At 46.9% G+C, this 23629-nt stretch overlaps 2 protein-coding genes across 4 annotated transcripts in view; both read left to right on the top strand.

Annotated features, from left to right (window-relative positions):
• The first annotated feature begins 8217 nt into the window (after positions 1-8217).
• Rtl10 (retrotransposon Gag like 10) lies at positions 8218-17274 on the top strand. 3 transcript variants are annotated; one of them, XM_074061201.1, is made up of 4 exons: positions 8254-8292; positions 8493-8590; positions 10097-10328; positions 10511-17274. In XM_074061201.1, exon 4 carries the CDS (start codon positions 10729-10731, stop codon positions 11866-11868), a length of 1140 nt encoding a protein of 379 aa, XP_073917302.1. In that variant the 5' UTR covers positions 8254-8292; positions 8493-8590; positions 10097-10328; positions 10511-10728; the 3' UTR covers positions 11869-17274. The 3 variants fall into 3 exon arrangements, with proteins under 3 accessions (XP_073917303.1, XP_073917302.1, XP_020016281.1); XM_020160692.2 differs by lacking the exon at positions 10097-10328 and having other exon boundaries at positions 8256-8292; positions 10511-10619; positions 10728-17274; XM_074061202.1 differs by lacking the exon at positions 10097-10328 and having other exon boundaries at positions 8218-8330.
• Gnb1l (G protein subunit beta 1 like) overlaps positions 8258-23629 on the top strand; it is a 70442-nt gene continuing 55070 nt past the window's right edge. The window contains exons 1-2 of the mRNA XM_020160694.2: positions 8258-8292; positions 8493-8590. The gene's annotated coding sequence lies outside the window, so the exon portion shown is untranslated. The remainder of the gene's footprint in view (positions 8293-8492; positions 8591-23629) is intronic.

Genomic DNA, 23629 nt, shown 5'->3' on the forward strand with positions numbered 1-23629 from the left:
TTCATTTGAGAAGCAAAATCTTGAATTGGCAAGTGTCTCAAGTTGGTAGAGCACCTGCCTAGCAGGCACGAGGCCCTGAGTTCAACCCCCAGTACCTCCAAAAAAAAAGAAAAAAAAAAAGAAAAGAAAAGTAAAATCCAACTATGTGTTGTCTACAAGAGATACCTTTACATATAAAGATATATCCAGAGCGGGGTACCAGTGGATCATTCCTGTAATCCTAGCTACTTGGGAGGGTGAGATTGGGAGGAATGCAGTTTGAGGTGAGCCCTGGCAAAAAGTTAGTGAGACCCCCATCTCAACCAATAGCTGGGTGCAGTGGTGCACACCTGTCAACCCAAGCTACAGGTGTGAGATAGAAAGGATTGTGGTTCCAGGCCACTGGAGGCAAAAAGGTTTGTAAGATCCCATCTCAATGGAAAAACACTGGGGGTGGTAGCGTGTCTATCATCCCACAGACAGAGGGAAGCATAAAGTAAGGGAATCAAGGTCCAGGCCCACATGGGAAATAAACAAGACCCTATCTCCAAAATAATCAGAGCAAAATGGATCAGAGGCATGGCTCAAGTGGTAGAGCAGCTGCCTACCAAGCGTGAAACCTTGAGTTCAAACCCCAGTACCACCAAAAAAAGACACAGATAGAAAAATATATACAATCCAAAAAGAAAGCACTAGAAAGCTGATGTGTCTACATCAATACCAAACAGTCCAATATCAAACAATATCAAATATCCTTCAAGAGGAAGATTTTTTACTGAAGAGAAGAAGGGGCACTTAATAACAAGGGCTTAATCCACCAGGAAAAATAGCAGTCAAAAATGTGAATGCACTTAATCACAGAGCTGTAAAATTAAAAAGAGAAATGGATAAACCCACAATCAGAGATTTTAGTACATCTTTCTTGGCAATTGATATACAACTAAAAAAATTTCAAAAGACTTGAAAATACTATTGACCACTTTTTTACCCAAACTTTTCTTTTTCTTTCTTTTCTCTTCTTTCTTTCCCTTCCTTCCTTTCCTTCCTTCCTTCCTTTTTTTCCCTCCCTCCCTCCTTTCTTTCTTTCCTTTCTCTTTTTACATTTTTTTTTCACTATTGACCACTTTAACCTAATTGACATATATAGAACACCAAGTCCAACAACACAGAATACATCTTTTTTCAACAGAAAAATCATTTTCTGTTAGAATTTTATTAAAAATTTAAACAACACTTTGAGGTATAATTTACATATGATGAACCATGCTTATATATATATAAAGGGTACCATTTGATAAATTTTAACAGAGGTAGCCACTCAGGAAATTATCCCAACAATCAAGGTACAGAGACTGTACCCCACATTTCCTCCTGCCTTATTGGAGTCTTTCCCTCCACTTCCCTACTCCAGGTAAGGACTGTCACTAACGATGTCTGTATTTTCTAGAATGCCTTATATAAATGGATTAGTAAGGATTTCTTTCACTTAATTTTTTTGTATTAGTAGCTGATTTTTTTTTTTTGCAGTACTGGGGTTTGAACTCAGGACCTCACGCTTGCTAGGCAGGTGCTCTACCACTTGAGCCACTCTACCAGTCCATCAGAACTTCCTCTTTTTTTTGGATGATAAAAAAATTATTGAATGGATATCCAGTTTTGTTTGTCCATTCACCTGTAGGTGGATATTTGATTTGGGTTGTTTCTAGCTATTAGCAGTGAATCTGCAGTGAATGTTGGTGTAAACTCTTCATATGAACATATGTTTTCATATCCCTTGGACAAACACCTAAGAGTAAAATGGTTAGGTCATAAGGTCAGTAAATGTTTAACATTATAAGAATGCCAAGGAGTCTCCCCAAAAGTGAATGCTACCATCATTTTTTTCTACAGTACTGGGAGTTGAACCCAGGGTCTCACACATGGTCTACCACTTGAGTCATTAAGGCCTCGCTAACTTTTCCCAGGCTGGTCTCAGACTTGTGATCCCCCTGTCTCTGCCTCCTGAGTAGCTGGGATTACAGGCATGCATCATTATCAGATTTTATTTGCCATTTTCTCTTCAAGTACATGTGGAAATTTCACCAAGAAGATCATATACTGGAGTGTAACAACAATAAAAACTGGTAACAGAAAGATATGTTGAAAATCCTCAAAATATGTAGAGATTAAAAAACACACTTCTAAATAAGTCAGGGATCAAAGAAGAACTAACAAGAGAAATTGAAAAGAGAATTTAAAATGAATGACAATAAAAACATACCTCATGAGTATTTTTGGATGCAGCTAAAGCAGCTGTTAGAGGGAAACTTATAGCTTTAAAAATACCTCTGATAAAAGTCAGGTTTGCTGGCATTCACCTATAATCCCAGCTACTCAGGAAGCTGAGGTGGGAGGATCACTTAAGACCAGGAGTTTGAGATCAGTTGGGGAAACATAGCAACACCCCTATCAAAAGAAAGAAAGGGAAGGAAGGAAGGAAGGAAGGGAGGGAGGGAAGGAGAGAGGGAGGAAGATAGGGAAGAAGGAAGGGAGGAAGGGAAGTAAGGTTTACAATCCATCACCTAAGCAGCAACTTCCTTAGGAAACCAAAAAAATTGTACAAATTAAGACAAAATAAATAGAAGGGGGAAAATAATATAAATGTGGATATCAATATAGCAGGAAGTAAATCATGAAGAAAATCAATAAAATGCAATGTTGGTTATTTGAAAAAAATAAAATTATACGTCTGAAGGGTGAAAGAGCACTACAGGCATTACAGTATAGTAAAGGGCTGGGGGGATCAATCAGTGGTAGAGCACTTGCTTAGCGTGTCCTGGGTTCCATTCCCAGTAACACGTGGGAATGAATTAAATTGGTTTCTAATATAATCACACGGGCGTGATTCTATTATAAACCAATTTAACTCAATACATTTAACAATTTAGATGAAATGGGCAGATGTCTTAATATACACAAGATGTAGAAAGTATGAGTAGTCTTATATGTGTTAAAATAATTGTATACCTGGAATCCCAGCACTCAGGAGCCTGAGGCAGGAGGATCATAAGTTTGAGGCCAGCCTAGATTACGCAGTGAGACCCTACCTAAAAAAAAAAAAAGAAGAAGAAAGAAAATCAAAAACATTACAAGTATTATAAATTAATATTACTCAAAATCAGTATTGCAAATCAATATTACTCAAAAACAGAGATGCAAATATCTTTCACAAAATATCAACATACTAAACTTTGAACTTAGCAATGTACACAAAGAATTCATTATGGCCAAGTGGGATTTATCCCAGGAAAGCAAGATGGCTTCATAGTCAACATTCAATTAGTATAACTTATCACATTAACAGAATGAAAAGAAAATTATTGCGATCATATCACTAGAAAAAGTGCATTTGATCAAATTTAACATATATTTCTGCAAAACAAAACTCTCAGCACAAACTAAAAGGAGGCTCCCTCAATCTAATAAAAAAGGCTTGTAAGACAAATGGCTACAGCCAACATCCTACTTAGTGCTGAAAGACCACTTTCCTTTTAAGATTAGGCATAAATCAAAGATGCCTGCTGCTACTACTTTCATTCACTGCCATAAGAATATCTATTTAGATACACACATGTACATATATTACACACAATATAGATTTTATAAATAGATATACAAATGTCCTAAATATAGTCAGGGCTCTGTATCTGTGGGTTTTGCATCTGTAGATTCACCCATAGATTTGGGAAAAAATTGCACCTGTACTGAACATGTACAGCCTTATTTTCCTTGTCATTATTGCCTAAACAATACAGTATAGTAACTGTTTACTTGTTACTTATGTTGCATTAGCTACTGTAAACAATCTAAAAATAATTTTAAGTATCTGAGAACCAGGCACATTGGCAAATGCCTATAGTCCCAGCTACCTGAAAGGGCAAGACAGGAAGACTGCGTGAACCCTGGAGGTGGAGACTAGCCTAGGCACTATTGTGAAACCCCCATCTCAAGGAAAAATGTTTAAGGGATGATGTGCATAGGTTAGATGCAAATACTATGCCATTTTACATAACGGACTTGAGTATTTTAGGATTTTGGTACTTGTGGGAGGTCCTGGACCCAATGTTCTGAAGATACCAAGTTACAATTGTAAATGCACATATATATCAGAGAAAGAATTCTTTAATTGTAGATGACATGTATCTGGAAAATCCCAAGGAACTTATATCCATGGACTCTTTTTATCTTTTTTCTGGTACTGGCCTCATGCATTCTAAGCAGGCCCTCTACTATGAGCTACATTCCCAGCCCTAGCAATGTAGCAATAACTCAGGAGAAAATGTCAATTCTAGTTTTATATACTAGCAAAGAATAATTAGAAAATGAAAAAATTTAAAGTACAAATTTACAATAGCACCAAAATCATAAAATACGGTTGGAAGTATAGCTCAAGCAGTACAGCACCTGCCCAGCAAGTGTAAAACCCCAGAGTTCAAACCCCAGAACCGCCCAAAAAGTCATAAAATGTACAGAGATCAATTTAACAAGATACATCCATACTGGTACACTAAAAACTGTAAATATTCTGGAAAGTAATAAGACCTAAATTACTGAAGAAGTATAATCTATGTGTGGATCAGAAAACTAGGCATGGACAAGGTGTTTCCTAGCCCCAAATTTACCTATATAGTCAACACAATTCCAATCAAATCTCCCTGAGAAACTGACAGGCCAATTTTTTTTTTTTGGAAATTGGCATCTTGATTCTAAAACATATTTGGAAATACAAAAGAACTAGAATACCTAAAATGATTTTGAAATAGGAAGAGAGTTTGAGGACTTACACTATTTAATTTTAAATCTTACTGTAAAGTGTCAGTAATTAATATAGTTATGTTCTGGCCTATTGACAAAGATCTTTCCATTGATCAATAGAGGGTTCAGCTAGTCTCACAAAGATAAGTATTGCATATTTTTTCTCATATGTGGAATTTAGGTAAAAAAATAAATAGGAAATGAAAGTCCTAGGGATATGGAAGGTGAAAAAGAGGAAGGGAAGAGGGATAAGAAAGGGTAATAGACCACTCTTGGGGATATACCCAAAAGACTGTTACTCCAGAGGCACCTGCACATCCATGTTTATTGCGGCACTATTCACAATAGCCAAGTTATGGAAACAGCCAAGATGCCCCACCACTGACGAATGGATTAAGAAAATGTGGTATCTATACACAATGGAATTTTATGCAGCCATGAAGAAGAACGAAATGTTATCATTCGCTGGTAAATGGATGGAATTGGAGAACATCATTCTGAGTGAGGTTAGCCTGGCCCAAAAGACCAAAAATTGTATGTTCTCTCTCATATGTGGACATTAGATCAAGGGCAAACACAACGAGGGGATTGGACTTTGAGCACATGATAAAAGCGAGAGCACACAAGGGAGGGGTGAGGATAGGTAAGACACCTAAAAAACTAGCTAGCATTTGTTGCCCTTAACGCAGAGAAACTAAAGCAGATACCTTAAAGCAACTGAGGCCAATAGGAAAAGGGGAACAGGTACTAGAGAAAAGGTGAGATCAAAAAGAATTAACCTAGAAGGTAACACCCACGCACAGGAAATCAATGTGAGTCAATGCCCTGTATAGCTATCCTTATCTCAACCAGCAAAAACCCTTGTTCCTTCCTATTATGGCTTATACTCTCTCTACAACAAAATTAGAGATAAGGGCAAAATAGTTTCTGCTGGGTATTGGGGGGGGGGGAGAGGAAGGGGGCGGAGTGGGTGGTAAGGGAGGGGGTGGGGGCAGGGGGGAGAAATGAACCAAGCCTTGTATGCACATATGAATAATAAAAGAAAAATGAAAAAAAAAAAAAGAAAGGGTAATAGAGGGGGTAAATACAATTCACGTGCATTATATGCAAGTATGATTCTGTAATACCTTACTGTACCTTACTTTTACAATTAATATATGCTAATATAAAATAGAGGATCTAAAAGCAGACTCATATAAATGTAACTCGATTTTTTTTTTTTTTTTTGCAGTGCTGGGGATTGAACCCAGGGCCAATCTATCACTGAGCTATACCCTCCTGTCGAATGTACCTGAAAGGTAATTCAGTGGGTAGAAGAGGCTCATCTTTTTAACAGATGGTTCTGGAATAGTAGGAAGTCCATATGGAGAAGAATGAACTCACAACCTGTAACTCACATCATACACAGAAATCAATTCAGCATGTACTATAAGCCTGCATGTAGACGTGAACTCGGTAGGGCTTTCAGATCTATATATACATAGAGTATCTTCATGAGGTTGGGATAGCTCAGTTTCCCTAGGAAGGAGATTCTGACACATGGTACAACATGGATGAACCTTGAAAACATGCTAAGTGAAACATGACAGTCACAAAAGGACAACTATTATATGAGTCCACCTGTATGAGGTACCTGAAGTAGTCAAATTCCAGAAAGTAGAAAGATGGGTGCCAGGGACTGGGGGGAAGGAAGGGAATAAGGAATTAGTGTTTAATGGGTACTATTTCTGGGTTGAGGTAAAGGCTCTGGGAGTAGTGGTGATGGTTGAACAACCCTTAACTTACATTCTTAACAATGGCTAACACAGTACATTTTGGGCTGGAGGCATGGCTCAAACAGTAGAGTCCTTGCCTAGCAAATGCACAACCCTGAATTCAAACACCAGAATTGACAAAAAACAACAACAAACAACAGAGTAAATTTTGCTATATATATTTTACCACAATAAAAATACCTAGAATATGGCCTGAAACAAATTGGCGATTTGGACCCCAAAAAAAAGCCTTCTGAGAGCTCAGTTGGATTAGTCTTTTGCACAACATGTGACCCACTCTATCCTGCCCTGCCCTGCCATCCTGAGTTGGCCAGAAGCTGCCTGGAGCCTTAGGGAAGCTTAAGTCACAGGAACTCCCCCTGCCCCTTAAGGGAGGAAGTTGAAATTATCAGGTCAATTAGGAAAGATACAACCGAAAAAATCCAAGTTTCATTCACACTTCAAGGAAGTGGCTGGGTGCCACTTTTATTATTTTTGGCCTGGGCAACTGAAAGCCCTACATACCCAGGGAAGGTACAATGTGATCTTTGATTCGCGTTTCAAGGATCAAAGCAAATGGGTTTGGGTGTAAATGCAGATAACATTTCAGAGATCTGTCATGAAAGGAGTCACTAGACCAGGGCAGAAAGGGAGCTGGTTGTGTTACGTGTACGTTCTCCTTCAGAAGCATCATTTTCCCAGTAAATCTGGCTGTCCCTGGTCCAAGGACACCTGGCTTGCAACCAGGTCCTAGGGCCATCCATGCATATTAGGTCTGCGCTGTGGGGCTGCCACCCTTTCCCATGTCTTCTTTAGGCACCATTAGGACGCAGGGAGGTAGCATGGAGCGGCCCGTGCACAAGTAGATCAAAAGCACACAATCTTACTCCTTCCTGGGCGCTGACTGGGCTCGCCAATGCTGGGCAGCGCGCTTGGGCTAGGCATGGCTCTGTGGGGAGAGCCCATGTGTGTGCCAGTCTGCCCTCACTGTCTTCTCTGGGTCCAGCTTCGGCTGGTAGAGAAGCACACACTCACTCACCCACGACAAGGACACCCACAGGCCTTGCCTGCAGCCCCTTAGGCGTGCAAGTGCAGTGTGCTTGGGTTCTTAGCTGAGTTTTGAGCATGGGCACTGGGTGAGCCTTCCATTCCCAGGAAACGCTTACCGGGCCGATAGGACCAGCAACCCCTCTATACTCCAACCTTCCCCGATGCCCTCGGCCACCCAGCCTTATTCTAGCCCTCCAGTAGTCCTGATGCACAGTCCCCAGTGTCCAGGGGAGTTCCGCGGGCTGAGACGGCATAACCCCTGAGTCTCTGCTGCAGCGAGACTCTGCGGGTCCCGGGAAATTACACCAAGGGGCGGCTCCGGCCCATGGCCCCGCTCCTGCACACATGGCTCCTCCTGCTCGCGTGGCGCTTGGCGTAGCGTGGTACTGGGCGCGCACTCCCATGACCATCCGCGCCGCGCTGCCGCGCTGGCAGAGCAGCGAGCGCTTGCGCAGCAGAGGGCCCTGCGGCGAACGGCGCAGGCGCGACGGGCAGAGCGCGCGCGCGCGGCCCAGCTGGTCGGCCGGCGTGGGGCGGGCCGCGAGCCTGCGCGGGGACGTACAGAACGGGAGCGCGCACGCTGGGGGCGTGGCTGCGCGAAGCGGTCTTAGCTTTTTCTGCAGGGAGTTGGTGTCGCCGACTCCGGCGGGAGGGTCAGTTTGGCTGCTTGGAACCTGAGCGGTCGGCGGGAAAGCCCAGCGTGCGCAGAGCCAGAGTTGCGTCCCTCTGTCCATTTCGTATTCCCTGCCCGCGGTAGCTAGAGTCCCCATGACCTTCTGGTTGGCGGGCCTCAGTTTCCCCGCGTCTGGGGTTGTGGGGAGTCTGGAGACGTTTGGGCTGTTCCCGCCGTCTTGGAAAGTGGCGCCCGTTCTCCACCCGGTCTCGCTCAGGCCCATCTTGTTCTCCACTTTCTAGGTGGATCTTGGATTCGCCCTCTCGGAGGGAGGCTCGTCTGTTCGGTCTCCAGCTTCGGATCCCTGGACCCTTTTGGCTGGCACCTCTTGTAGTCTCAGGTAGATGGGTTTTATTGCCAAGGGACTGGTGAGCTCGTATTTCCTGCATGGTGGTTGCTGCGGGTGGGGGTGGGGGAGGCAAGAAGGTGGTGCAGACGTCCGCCCTGAACTTGCTTTGAGTTTTTTGGATAAGTTCTTCTCTTCCCGGGGCCCCTGGGTCTCCTCGGAGCAAAGAACGCTCCGGCGTTCCAGGCGCTGCCTTTGACTTTGCGGAGGCAAATACGCGCGCCGCGATTCTAGTTCCTTCAGTAGAGCGCTGTCCAGTCCAGAAGGATCGAAATTCCCCAGTGCCAGGAAGGGTGGGGAAAGACCAACAGACTGATAAGCGCGGGAGGCATGGGATGGTCAAAGTTTTCAAAATGCTGAGAGTCGGGCCCAGGGTTAGAAGAGCTGATCCTGAAGTAGGACGGGGTGCTCGTGCAGGAGCCTTCTCCCTGAGGTTGCAAGGGGCACACAGGTGTGCAGGTAAATGGACAGGATGAGAGCTAAATTCCCTAGTGGGGGTGGGAGATGAGAACTAGGAAGAAGGAAGAACAGAGGTCTGGCAAGTGCTCTGGCTCCTGGGCATGGGGTGTGGTCTTTGTGAGCATCCTAACACCTAGCTAGCGGTGGAGATTGCTTTTTCAGAACTCATTGAGGGATCGGACTGAACTCATGAGTGAACTCCACTTTTATGCTGTACTGGGGGGAGGGGTTCTGCTACTATAAGTATTCTTTGCTTTGAAGTAGTGTGAGAAGCCAAGGGTAAGGGCTGGGCTTTTAGGGGAAAGGGAGGGGATGTATCTGAGATATTTCAAAAGGTTTGGGTATTGGAGATAGGTACTGGTGGCCCTGGCAGCTTTGAGTGTTGTAAGCCACTTTGAGTTGTAAGCCACTTTGGAGGTTCTGGGCAGAAAGAACAACTGAGATAGTCTCATACCTTGCTGGAGGAATTGACTGGTGGGGGTTGGGGGGTGGTTAAGGCGAGTGCAGGCCATGGTGCTCTTAGGTGTGAGCTAGTGAAGAACGGCTGTGCATGCAGTAGTGAAACAGAAGACTTTTGGGGAGATGATGAGTGAGCCTCCCTCTCTAGAGGGTCTGGGGTAGTGGCTGAACCGAGTGAGTGTCCCAGAGGAGGCCCTGGTAGAGGCTACTGCTTAGAGTTGTGGTGGAGTCAGCCATCCAAGGGGGCTTTCCAGGTCCTTGGAGTGCAAGTGGGATTGCAGGATTTCACATTTGAGGAATAGGATTGGGAAATACAGAAAGGTGTGTTTAGGGTGGGGGTGGCATTGCCTGTAGGCAGCACTCTGGAAAGCATGGGAGATAGGCAGGAGGGAACAGATGACAACTGGGCATCCTACTTGTCAGGTGTGCCTGTGCTGGAATGTGCAAGAACTTTTCAAGGTGCTCTGTGTACTTAGCAGTTTACAGGGTTTGGGGTGGCCTAGAGTTTACTCAGCTGACTGTGAAGGGCAGTTTGTGACCTGTGGGATGAGCCATGGCCAAGCCTCTGGTCTGTACAACCAGGTTCGCTGCCTCCACTGTCACTTCCCAATTGGTGTGTGGCCGCAGACAAATCAGTTTACCACCCTGCCTCGTCAGCCATAATAGTACCATCCTAATGTGTGGGCAGTCATGGCGTACTGCGCTGAAGGTTGCTGCTGTCGTCGTCCTGAAATTACCTGGCTGCTCTGATCTGGCCGCCTTTCTTCTGGGATTGACAGCATCTGTCATTACACCTTCGCGTTGAAAGTCACAGGTAGCATTTGTCTGCCTTCTAGGACCTCCCAGGCCAGCCCCCTGAGCCCCTCCTCCCACTCAGAGCTCCTAGTCAGGTATCAGGGGGTGTGCCTGTTTGTTGCCTCCTTGCCGCCTCCTCCTGCCAGCCCGATGGTAATGGTTGGGCCTAGTTCCTGCTCTTCCTTACCTTGTTTTGGACAGATTACCTTGGACGATGGCCTGCATCTGACAGTCCCTCGGCTCTTCTCAACTCTCCTGAGGCGGCAGCTAGCAGCTTCTCTGATCCTCAGCACTTGCCTGGAACGACCAGGTCTGCCACACCCTATCCAGCTGATTCCTGTCCTGGTGTGTTGTGTGCCACCTTTGTCCACACTGCCTATTGTGCAGGCTTTTCCTCCCTTCTCCCCTCTGCTCCTAGCATGCCTCGTGGCAGGCGCCGTCAGCAGGGCCCTCGCAATCCCATCCGGGCGGCCCCCAATTACGCCAATGTGCACCCTTGGCAGCAGCTGGACCGAGCCTCTCCTGGGGTGGCATACACCCCTCTTGTGGATCCCTGGATTGAGCGGCCCTGCTGTGGGGACCCCGTGTGTGTGCGCATGACCATGGAGCAGAACGGTACAGCTAGTGACTCTGCTGGCGGTAAGCCCACAGAAAGGAGCCCTCCAGCTGGGCGTATGCCAGGTCCCTGGCCCCTCAGGATGGACTTCCACTGGGTGCCTGGCTCAGACCCAGGCACCTTTGATGGCTCTCCATGGCTGCTGGACCGCTTTTTGGCCCAGTTGGGCGATTACATGTCTTTCCGCTTTGAGCACTACCAGGACAACCTCAGCCGTGTCTGTGAGATCCTCGGACGCTTGACAGGCCGAGCCCGTGCCTGGGCAGCCCCCTACCTCAATGGGGACGTGCCTTTGCCTGATGATTACGAGCTCTTCTGCCAGGATCTCGAGGAAGTTATTCAAGATCCAAACAATTTTGCTGAGTACCACGCTGCAGTGCCTTGCCCTCTGCCTCCAGCATCGAGCCAGCCACCAGTGGCTCCACAGCTGCCTGTGGTGAGGCAGTACTTAGCTAGGTTCTCGGAGACCCTGGCACTCAATATGAGCACTCCCCCTAGGCCTGTTCTAGCTGCCTCAGCTACTCCTGCTTGGTCCAGTCCTGACTCTGCCCCCACAAATGCTGTGCCTGAGCAGCAGTTGGCCAAGGAGACCACCCCTATGCCCCAGGAGTCCCCTACCCAGGCCTGTTCTGCAGATAGCACTGATGCTGGTCCTGTGGGGCCAGCTGCCTCCCAGCCAAAGGACGTGACCCCCAAACCTGCCCCTACCTCTTCAGAAATTTCTAATCTCCCTGCCCAGCAGCTAGGTCTAGCTTTCCTAGGGAATTCACAACCCCGTAAAACAGAGATGGTTTCTGAGACAGGAGACCAGGAGGTGCCCTTGGGTACCCCACAGGGGGTGGGAGATGTCCCAGAGAACCCGCAAGAGTCTCCTGTTCCTCACCCCACATCCCTGGGTTCTGAACATGATCCAGACAGTTCAGTGGTGCCTCTTGTGAAGTGACAGGCATAGCTCGGGAGCCCCACAGTCGAGACAGAATTGTGTCCCCAGATGACTCCAAGTGATCCCATATTTAGGCGAGGAGGTGCGTCTCTTTTGAACTCCACCCTGTCTGAGCACAAATACTCTTTTCCCCACCCCCAGTAGAACATGGGCTTGTAACCTCATCCTCTGACCCTGCTGGGTTCCCAGCTTTGTCTCTACTCCTCAACTGGGAGTGCCATGTCACTGGACCTGTTTCCACAGAGTAGTTCTGTAAGTCAGCCCCCATCAGGTAATTTGTACCACCTTTGTCACCCACTGCTCCCGCAAAATACCCACCTTGATGGTCTTAACACTAGCTAGGGCTGGACTGGGTCTGCTATGTCCACTGTATCTGAACCTAGCCTCTGGATAGTGTCTTTTTGTTCCTGCTCCCTGTGACCTGTGACTGGAATTCAAGGAAAGCTGCGTGGAGGAAGTTGGCTTCTTGCTTTCTTTTGTATCATTTTTAAGATCATATTAATGGGTTATAGTGTGATAATTTGATATCATATATGGAACATGTAATGATCAAATCAGGGTGATTGGAATTTCCATCTCCTTAAACATTTGTCATTTCTTATGTTTAAACCCCTCTTTTCTGGTTCTTTGTAAAATACGTAGTACATTGTAAACTGTGGTCCACTGAAGCTACCGTATTTTGGTAGCTATTATCTAATCTCCACATGTCCTTCCCCCACCCATCAGAACTTCTAGTGACTGCTTTTCTGCTCTCTGCTAATGTAAGATGAACCTTTAGTTTGCACATGTGAGTGAGAACATATAGTATTTGTCTTTCTGGGCCTGTCTTATTTCACTTAACAGTGCTCTTGAGTTCCATCCATGTTTTTATGGCCAAATAATACTTCATTGTGTATATACACTGCATTTTCTTTAACCACTCGTCTGGTTATTCCATTTATTATGAGCAGTGCAGAACCAGCCACTTTCATCCCTCTGAGTGAAGGATGGGTAGCATCTTGGCCGAGAATTCTGTTTCTCTGTGAGTTTATCAGAGGCCCTGGTGGCTGGGAGGCTTTGTGCAGAAGATGGAATCCAAGCTCCTTGCCAGGCTGAATTGTAGATACCCCTTTGTGTATGGTGGCATTCTTGCCACATCATGTATCTTCAGAAGTTGTCACACTCTTTTACATTTGTGTGCCTTGAGTGGTGGAGCTACCTTCCCCTGTGTACTCTGGCACATCGATGACTTAGCACTTAAAACCCCAGTGATGTAAATGACTTGTATCTCCTGGCAGACTGTGAGCCTCAAGTTCAGAGCTCTGTCGTATCTTTGTGTCTCTGGTACACAATTGGCGCTCATGAAGCATGCATTGGATTAACTGCTGAGAGTGTGGTGGCTGCTGACAAGCAGATTCCTTGTTTTTTGTGGGTGGGAACACTGCCCAATCTGTCAGGAGCAGAGACCCAGCCATAAGCATCCCAGGTCAGTGATGTAGGTGTGGTTCCCATGGGGGCTTTGAGGACCTAAGGATCTGGTAGAAGGAACTGAAGCAGAATGGGTGGGGATGGGAGGCTCTGCGGGTGGGGGGTGGGCTTGAGAACTGACTGCTGAGCTATAAAAGTAAAGTAAGGAGCAGGCAACATATCAAGAGCTGCAAGGCCCCCCCCCCCCCCAGGCATTGGAATGAAGAAAGACCAGTTCTGGACAAGGAGGGGTTTATAATGAAAGCTGAGCTCAGAAGCTCCCTTAAGCCAAGTTTACCTGAGGATGAGGGTACAGCTGCCAGTATACAGTGTGTGCCTACTTAGGGGAACTTAGTCAAGAATATCAAGTTCCTTTCACTTTTACAATTGTAAAAACAACAAAAGAGGACATCTTCCTGAAAAGCTGGAAGAGAATAGAAATGTGATTTGGAAACAGCCAGTTATTTTTGGAAAACAGTCATAAGCACACATCTGGTGATTTCTATTTCCAGAAAAATAGAAATTGTTGAGATTTTTTTTTTTTTAATTTGGTAACTTACTAGAAAAGGCTCTGGGTCCAGATGGTTTTATTTGTGAGCTACTTCAGAGCACAGCTACCTTGTATACAAAACAGTGGCAAAGCTCTTTTTAAGAAGTTGATGTGACCCTGATAACAAAGCAAGCAAGCTGACAGAAGAGGCTGACTTGCAGTCTCAGTTCAGATATAGAAATCCCTGGATGTCTGGGCCTAGCCCTGGTACTTCTGTCCCAGGTCACCTAGTTGCCCCTCTGTGATTGCTCAGGGCTAGGACAAACTGCTCTCCCATACCCTTTTTAGCCAGCTGTGGCCTGGCCTATGTTTGACCATAGAACCTGGAGCTGTTTCCTGATGGATAGTCCAGTTATGCAGCTGGCCCCCCCACCGTCTTGGCCCTTGCACAGCTGCCTTCCCATCTGTTTGATGAATCTGAAGTGAGTGCACTCAGCTTGAGATGGCTGTCTTTCCTGGTGAATCTCATGGAGGCTTGGAGTTTGGAACACTGTACCTGTGGCCCAACTGTGGCGGCTGCTTACGCAGGCTAGAGAGTACTTGGGAGAGTCCAAGTGATCTGCTTTTAATTCAGAAAATGAGTCCTATTCATTGTGGTTGCCTTCTCACCACTAAGGAAAGGAAGGTCTGCCTCAGCAGTGGTGGCCGGGTTCCTGGGTGCCTGTGTGCAGGTGATGTGGAGGAGGGGACTGTGGCTTGGCCTTCCAGACATGATGGCTTCATCACCAGTGGTGGCAGCACCTGCCCTTTTTTTGGTGGTACTGGGGTTTGAACTCAGGGCCTCATGCTTGCAAGGCAGGTGCTCTAACTGCTTTAGCCACTCTACCGGTTTAGCACCTGCCTTTGAAGAGAGGTGATCATCCAGATGCTTTCCCACTGCTTTTCTTCTCTCTTGGTGGGAGAGAAGGTCCTCACCAAGGCCTGTGTGAGGAGGCCTTGGGTCATTTTACTCTGCTGGCATCCACACACAGGACAGACAACCCAGAGGGTGGTGCTCCTGGAGCTGCAGAGCCTGTGGGGGTTTGCCAGACATGCTGGCCAAGTGCCAGGTCTGCCTTCCAGATTAGTGACTGTCCCCCACTTCCCTTGGAAATACCCAGAGTTTTAATTTCCTAAAGATAGGACTAGTGAAGTGTTTTTAAAGTACCCATCTCCAAGGAAATCTTAAATCAGTAAATACTGAGGATAAGGTCCAAGTATTTTAAGTACTTGCATATTGGTGTAGAGAGATAAAATAGAACAAACCACTTTAGAACATTAGAAGTTGGAAATTTAGTACATACTAGTGATGTTTCAAATTATAGGGATGAAAGACTTCAGTAGAAGCAGTTAGCCATCTAGAAAACAGTAAAACTAGGGCGCTTACCTCAGTTTTTGTGCCAGTGCATGTTCCAGACGGATTAAAAGATGTCAACATTTAAAAAAGTCGTAAAAGTACTTGCATTCGTCAGCTTTCTGTTACTGTAACAAAATGTCTGAGATAACCAACTTATAAAAAGGAAAGGTTTGTTTTGGTTTTGGAGGTTTTAGTCCATGACTAGTTGGCTTATTGCTTCTGGGCCTCTGGTAAGGCAACTCATAATGGGGGTGGCACCTGGGAAAACTATTACCCTCCTGTTTAGGATGAGAAGAAGTGAGAGAGGAAGAAGAGGCTGAGGCCCCAATATCCCTTGCACAGGCATATCCTTGGTGACCTAAAATTTTCCAACTAGACCCCTCCACCCCCCCCACCCCCGGCCCTCACACACACCTCTTAAGGGTTCTACCACCTCCCAACGGAGTCAAGGTGGGGACCAAGCCTTTAACACATAGGTTTTGGGAGACTCAAGATCTAGGCTGTAGCAGTACTGCGGAAACTATGAGTGAACTGATTTCGTGATTCCAAGATTTTAAAAGCTTTAGCTGCCCAGAATGGCTAGAAGTGTGGTAAATAGGCTTTCTTACGCTATTGGTGCGAGTGTAGAATATGTTCATTTAACCACGTAACGGTTCTAACACTCGTGACCACTTGCCCACGTGCCTGGAGGCTCATGTCATCGGAGTCTTGTGCTTTCGTGGTGTTGGGGTTCTGAGAGTAGCCTTAAGCTTGGTCACACCTTGCCTCCTTACCTGACCTCTCTGATCTGTTAAATGGTTTGTCTTTACTGGGCCATCAGGAGAACTGAATGAGGATGATGTGTACTCAGTGTCTTGTCTGGGACCTCAGCCTTCCTGACTGCCTTGTGGGCTTCATGAACAGCAAAACTAAAACAGCCCAGAGACCCACAATAAGGGGCAAGGCAAATAAAGCTGTCACTCCTATGTGGCATGAGCCAGATTGTGCTGTGGTAACAAAAACTTCCATTGTCTCAGTAACCAGGTAACTCATTTCCTGCTTATACCACCTGTCCACCTTGGCTGGGCTGAGATACAGTCTGCTTGCTTCAGTTCCTTGGGGACCCAATCCTAGTCAGGTGGCTCCATCTGAACGTAACATCTCATAGTCACAGAGGTGGAGGAAGGACCACAGTGAGCCACCCTACTGTTACAGCTAAGGATGCCATGCAGCTGCACCTGAGTTTTGCAGGTGAGGTGAAGTACTCAGTATTAAGACATGTAAGCAGCCATTCACATTGCTGACCAGTGCCTCTGTGGAGGGAGAGGGGTGGCCTACGTTAGCAGCTCAGGCTGGGTGACTAAAACAGACATGCGTTTGCTCACAGTTCTGGAACCTAGAAGACTAAGATCAAGAAATGGGCAGGGCTGGTTTTTCCTGAGGCTTCTTTGCTTTGCTTGTAGATACTCATCTTCCCTGTGTGTTCTCTTGATCATCCTTCTGTGTATGTCTGTGTCCTAATTACCTTACCCCTTCTTGTAGGACATTAGGCATGTTGGATCCAGACCCAGCCCAATAATACCATTTTACCTAAATCACCTTTTAAAAGATCTTGTCTCCAAACAGAGTCCCATTCTTATACACTGAGGGTTAAGAATGCAACATAAGAATGTAGGGGGAGCCAGACGCTAGTGGCTCACACCTGAAATTCTAGCTACTCAGGAGGCAGAGATTGGAAAGATAGCAGTTCAAGGCCATTTAGGGCAGAAGTTTGAGAGACCCCCCCCTCATCTCAACCAATAAAAAGCAGGGCTTGGTGATACATGCCTGTCACCCCTGCTACATGGGAAGAATAAGTAGGATCACCGCCCAGGCATAAATGACAGACCCAATCTCAAAAATAACCTAAGCAAAAAGGGCTAGAGGCATGCCTCAAGCAGTAGAATGCCTGCCTAGCATAAAGTCCTGAGTTCAAGTCCCAATACTGCCAAAAAAAAAAAATAAAGGAAATCTTTTCCTACATGAGGCATCATCAAAGCATCATCCTTTTTGTCAAAGTCTAATGTGTTGCCCTTTACATTAAACTTGGACTTCACTTGTCAATTTAATTATTGGGGGAGGGAGGATCTGCTCTTGAGGCCTGTGATGGGTAGAGCATCTCTGCCAACCAGCATGGATGTGTAATATGAGCAAGAAATAAAATTTTCATGTGTGGGGGCCACTGAGTTAAGAGAGTGTGTGTTCCAGAGCATAACCAGTTGTATGGTAGGGGATCCCATTACTTCTCTTTCCATAAGCACCAACCTGCTCTGCCCTCAGCTGCTCACTGTCATCCTGGCCACACCAATCCACAGGCTGGTTATCCCGTATCAGTTATTTTGGCTTTAAAAGTAGTCTTGATTTTCTGGTAGAGAAACCACCACTCCCCCTTGTTCTTTCGATTCTCTTGGCTGGTTTTTTTAAAATGCATTTGATCTCAAAGAGAAGAGGATGCACTGGGCCCTGATGTCCCCCTTATCCTCCACCAGCACTTGCCTCACAGGACCCTGAAAGCACCATGTGTGTGGGCAGCTCACTCTCCAGGATAGCGGGAGTTCCCTGAGTTCTCTGAGTTTTTCTTTGAGTCCAGTGTTCTTTGCAGAGGGGCCACAGATGCCAGTTACAGAGGTGTGTGTGTGGCCAGCAGGGTAAGAGCCTTGGCCTGCAGGGTGCCCTCTGTAGCCCCTTCCTTCCCTGGGGCCTGTGGGCTGTGAGTGCCCTGTACTTGCCAGATTCTTCTGTCTGCCCATTGGCAGGGTCACCAGGCGGGTGGAAAGGGTTGTCTGACTTCCTCTCCTCTCCCATTCTGTCCTTGGTGACTGACTGTGTGGCACAGGGGTCCTGGACCATTGGGAACACAGACAGTGGAAGCATAACTGTCAATGCCTGGGAGCCCAACACATCATGGGGACCCAGTGGAGGCACCTTGTAGGATGGCATCTTGCATTTGGGATGTATAGGGCCATGGAGATGGTCTCCGTTGTCAGTGGCGCTCCATGAGGCTTGCTCTCACCCTTACTTAACTATCTGTGGTACACATAGTGCTAACACACACATGCATGTGCAGCACTGACAGTACATATGACTGGGTGCTCAGGAGTCCCCAGGGCGCACACACACACACACCTAGCCACACTGCTTCTTACAAGTGGGCCATCTGAGATGACTTCTGCCATAGGAGGAACCACTTGCTTGCAAGTCCCTTTCAGAAAATGTCTCTGCCACCATGGTTAGAGAACCCTCCAAGTAGACTGGGTTCCCAGGTGCTGTCTGGGCACATTTCCTCCCCTAGGAGCCAGACCACACCCTGAGTGTATTATATCTCTCCCCTGCTAAGGTGGATAAAAGCCTCAGGGGTCCTAAGCTGGCAGAGTGGCCCCAGAGCTGGCTCTAGCACACGGAATGGTCATACTTCCTATGAAATAGCAAGTTTTTCTGCGTTCACTAGACACAGAAAGACCTGTGACCCATTGCTGGCTGGGTTCCCATCTCTGCCCGTAAATGCTTGGAGGCAGGCTGGCTAAAAATGTCCTTCAGTCAGACTTCCTTCCTGCCATCTCACAGGCTCCTTGGACCTGCTGCTGGGGCAATGGATGTCTTTGGATGCAGCTTGAAGATGCCTGTTCATGGATAGACCCTATTTGCCCCAGCTTCCCAGCAACCCCCACTGTGGCACTTCCTCTCAGCCCTCAGTCCATGACTTGAAGCCTGAGAGCCCCCTCAGTGCCCACCACTGCAGGAAGCCTTTGCAGTCTGGGCTGACCAATACTTCAGTGCCCACGTGTCTTGGGCAAGAGGCTTCTAAACATCACGCAGGAAGAAAACAAGCTTGTGTTCTGTTCTTCAGGAAACTCCCTTCCACTGTGGGGCCAGCTGCGTGACAGTTGGTGGCCATGAGGACTCAGCACTGTTGGAACACTCAGCAGGGACTTGGTGGTGGTCCACTGAGGAGAAGAGCAGGACTTAGTGGCTGGCAGGAAGGCTGTGATTGCCTTTGCTTGGGCACCAACCCTGTCAGGTGGGCTATGTCTCTAGCAAGGAAGACCTGTTGGGAAGATAAACTGTAACTTGGCCTCTGTTGTCCCCTTCCCTAAATCAGTGAGGCCTGTCTGGAAGTGGCACATGAAGACCTGATAGGGCGAGTGTCCAGGGACTGCCTGGCTCATTGCCAGTCAGGAGGCCACAGGGAGGTGAGGTCAGGGAGCCATAGTAGTGCAGGAGCGTGGCTGAGCAAGCAGCCATGTCTGCTGGATGGATGCAGAGACTCAGGTGCAGGTTGGAGGGGGTGCTTGTGCTTGTCACAGAGACCTGAGGATGGACCATGCTGTCAGCCCAGCATGGAAATCATGTCTATAACTAAAATCCAAGTTCCGTGATTTGGACACTCTGACTCCCAAGAGATTCCTCACCTGCAGGGTGCCTTGGGCACAGAGTAGGGCACAGTAGTAGCTGGGGTGCAGCTCCCCTTCTGGTAGTTTTCCTGTACACCCTCACGGACCAAGAGCAGGGCCTCACTGGGTGTCAAGCCAGGTGGTTGTCACTCAAGGCCACGTCCACCTGCGTCTTACGGAGATTATGTGCTGGATGTAGGTCCGGGGGGCGCCTTGTCCCCAGGGAAGAGGCTATTGGGTGTGCCCTGTTACCTCTATCCCTTCTACCATAGGAGGAACCACTTGTATGCAAGTTCTTCTGCACACACACACACACACACGCACACACACACATACACAGTTACAGTGGTAGGTAGGGAGTGGCAGTGAGTGGGGTGTACCTTTGCTCTCTGGGGGAAGGTTCTACTCTGTCACTCTGCCACCAGATGTGTGGCACCCACCTTCCTTGCCTGCCTGGAATTCCTTCCTCGAATCCGCATCTTTGAAGCTACTGCCTTCCTGCCTGCCTGGATGCTTCCCAAGGCGGATACTGACAGAGGATTCAATGAATCGAAGGTCGCCAGTCAGGGCGTTGACAGATGTTCGGCCATGATACTATTTCTGATTTAATAACCGAATGGGAGGCTGGCCCTTTGTAATAATTAGGGCTAATTACTGAGGAGGTGTTGACAGACGGGCTGAGAGGAAACAAACTACCTTTATCCCGTGGCTTAGAGTCAGATTACTGGCCCGGTGCTATCTGCCCCTCAGAAAGTAGACGCTTCAATCACTCAGCAAGGCTTCAAAGGGGAAAAGGCCCTTACAATGCACGGGATTTGGAAAGCAGCTATGAAGTGCGCCTTTGACTCCGAATCACCAAACAGAGCCCTGCCCCAGAAATGGTTTCTTTGTGTAGTCTGAGTTACTGTAGCCAGACCTGCTTCCCGCGCTCGGGGCTGGGGAGGGGGCTATGTGGGCATGGGCTGGCTGTGGCCATCACCAAGGCTGTAGCAGGTCCAGTCTCCTTGGGTCCTTCTCAGGCTGGGCCTACACCAGATAATGCCAGCAGGGACCAGGGTGCCCTCCAGGCCAGCTCTGGCAGGACATGGACCTGAGCAGGGTGGGCAGTATGTTTTCCTTGGCCTGAGAGTGTGTCCAGTTCTTTGTGACCCTGAGCAGCAGGTAATAGGACAGGGATTTTGCCATCCCAGCAAGCTCATCCCTACCCTGCTCTTACCTGGAGCACAGCTTTTCTGCAGCCCAGCCGAGGTCTTGCCTCTTGGGAAGGGGCTGTGTCCTTGCATTTTTTATGGCAGGGCCACCCTTTGGGGACTTTGGTGTCTCTTACCAAGCTGTTCCCACCCTCTAACCCTCCATCTTGGGCCCAGAGCCAAGGCCATGGAGGTGATAGTAACCCTCTGCCCACAGGGGCCTCTGTGGGCAGTCAGCATCTGTGAGAGGGGGATGACGCTGAGAAGGCCATTGGAGGCTGGTTTCTGATGGACTCTGCAAGCCGCTGACTCCCCTGAATCTCCCTGTATTTCACAGACAAGAAGGGCTGTGCTGAGACCTGGGTTTCCTGGTTTAAAGCAGCAGCACTGGGCAGTGTGCGAGTGGGCTGGCCTGAACAGCCATGTGACTAGGGAGTAGAACACAGACGGCTAGGACAGAAGGACAGAGCCTGAGGCCACAGGTGAGGGCTAGTTCTGAGATTTGGGCCTTGCTGCTGTCTGTTCTCATCAGGAAAGCAGGGGTGCAACCAGATGTGTTCAAACCATATCTGTCCAGAGAGCACCTTTCCAGTTCCAGGTATAGCCTGGAAGGTTCTGGGTGAGCAGGAGATGGGAGGACACCCATCCTTCCTGTATCCACTTTCGTGCATACCCTGGGTCTTGTTGCCTTGGCTGAGTTCCCACTGGCCTGTAAGACTGGTGCATTCTGAGTCTTCCCATCTCAAAGTGGGTTGGACTGGAGGAGACTTCCTTTCCCTGGCATGCTACTCTGCTTTTGTCTGAAGAAGGAGCCTTCTGGAAGTAGCGATGATAAAAGTTACCCACTGATAGGAGTCATGGAATAATGACTAGTTTGTATTAGGGGGCACCATTGATAATTAAATCTAGATTGGAGCAGAAATAAGATGGTGAGCTATTTTAAATGGGAGAAGCATTTAAAAGTTGGTGGTAAGGCCGGGCATGGTGGTACATCTATAATTCCAGAACTTGGGAAGCTGAAGCAGGAGGATCATAAGTTCGAGGTCAGCCTGGATTACATAATGAGACCCTGTCTCAAAAAACAAAAATAAAACAAAAGGTGCTAAATCTATTTATAGGCACCTTGAACAGAATTAGAAATCGAATCTAAAGCCAGAAATATCTAAGCAAGAACTGTGTTTTCATAATTCATTAGTAGTACATTAAACACCATTAACTGTAGCACAGGAAAAAAAGGCACAGAAATATTGTAGAATATATTTTATTATTTCATATAATGAATATAAACATATAAATAATAAATTTCCAGAAAATGGGCGTGTTAACTTGTGTGCAGAAGCACAACGTAAGCCCTCCCTCACTTGTTGACGTTTTAAGTTGTACACGACTAAGGAACCTATGTAAATAACATTGCTGTCGATAAAAGCCCGCGCTGTGTTCAGACTTCCTGAGTTTTTACCCCATGTCCTTTTTCCGGTCCAGGATCTCACCTCACGTTTTCTCACCTTAGGCTTCTCTTGGCTGTGACAGTTTCTTTTTTTTTTTTCTTTTATTATTCATATGTGCATACAAGGCTTGGGTCATTTCTCCCCCCCCCCCGACCCCCACCCCCTCCCTTACCACCCACTCTGTCCCCTCCCTCTCCCCCCCACCCCCTCAATACCCAGCAGAAACTATTTTGCCCTTATTTCTAATTTTGTTGTAGAGAGAGTATAAGCAATAACAGGAAGGAACAAGGGTTTTTGCTGGTTGAGATAAGGATAGCTATACAGGGCATTGACTCACATTGATTTCCTGTGCGTGGGTGTTACCTTTAGGTTAATTCTTTTTGATCTAACCTTTTCTCTAGTTCCTGGTCCCCTTCTCCTATTGGCCTCAGTTGCTTTAAGGTATCTGCTTTAGTTTCTCTGCGTTAAGGGCAACAAATGCTAGCTAGTTTTTTAGGTGTCTTACCTATCCTCACCCCTCCCTTGTGTGCTCTCGCTTTTATCATGTGCTCAAAGTCCAATCCCCTCGTTGTGTTTGCCCTTGATCTAATGTCCACATATGAGAGAGAACATACGATTTTTGGTCTTTTGGGCCAGGCTAACCTCACTCAGAATGATGTTCTCCAATTCCATCCATTTACCAGCGAATGATGACATTTCATTCTTCTTCATGGCTGCATAAAATTCCATTGTGTATAGATACCACATTTTCTTAATCCATTCGTCAGTGGTGGGGCATCTTGGCTGTTTCCATAACTTGGCTATTGTGAATAGTGCCGCAATAAACATGGGTGTGCAGGTGCCTCTGGAGTAACCTGTGTGTGACAGTTTCTTAAACATTCCTTGTTGATGACCTTGACGATGTGGAGACACAGTGGTCTGGTATTTTGTAGAAAACCAAGTTTCATAGAATACAGGTTTTATCACCTGTTTTTCTTATGATCAGACTAAGGTCATGGGTTTTGGAGGGGAAGACCACAAAGATAAAGTGCTATTCTCGTATTTTCATATCATAGCATCGGGCATATATCATCCCTATGACTTATCGCTGTTGATGTTGACCTTGATCATCTGGCAGAAGTGGTGTTTGTCAGGTTTCTCCACTGCAAAGCACTCCTTTCCATACTGTACTGTTAGGAGGAAAGGCACTGCATAGCCTACATGTAAAGGGCAGGAGTTGTACACTCACTCTCTTCTTAACAGCGGAGTGTATTCTTCCCTATTTATCCAATCAGTGTGTTGAATCCTCCCCCATTTGTTTGTTTATCCAGTCATTTCTGTACCCTAGTTTAGACTCATGATTATTTTATTATTATCTGCACTTACAATGAAGCTTAGCATAT

Source organism: Castor canadensis, chromosome 18 (assembly GCF_047511655.1).
Source record: "Castor canadensis chromosome 18, mCasCan1.hap1v2, whole genome shotgun sequence".
Taxonomy (NCBI): Eukaryota; Metazoa; Chordata; class Mammalia; order Rodentia; family Castoridae; genus Castor; species Castor canadensis.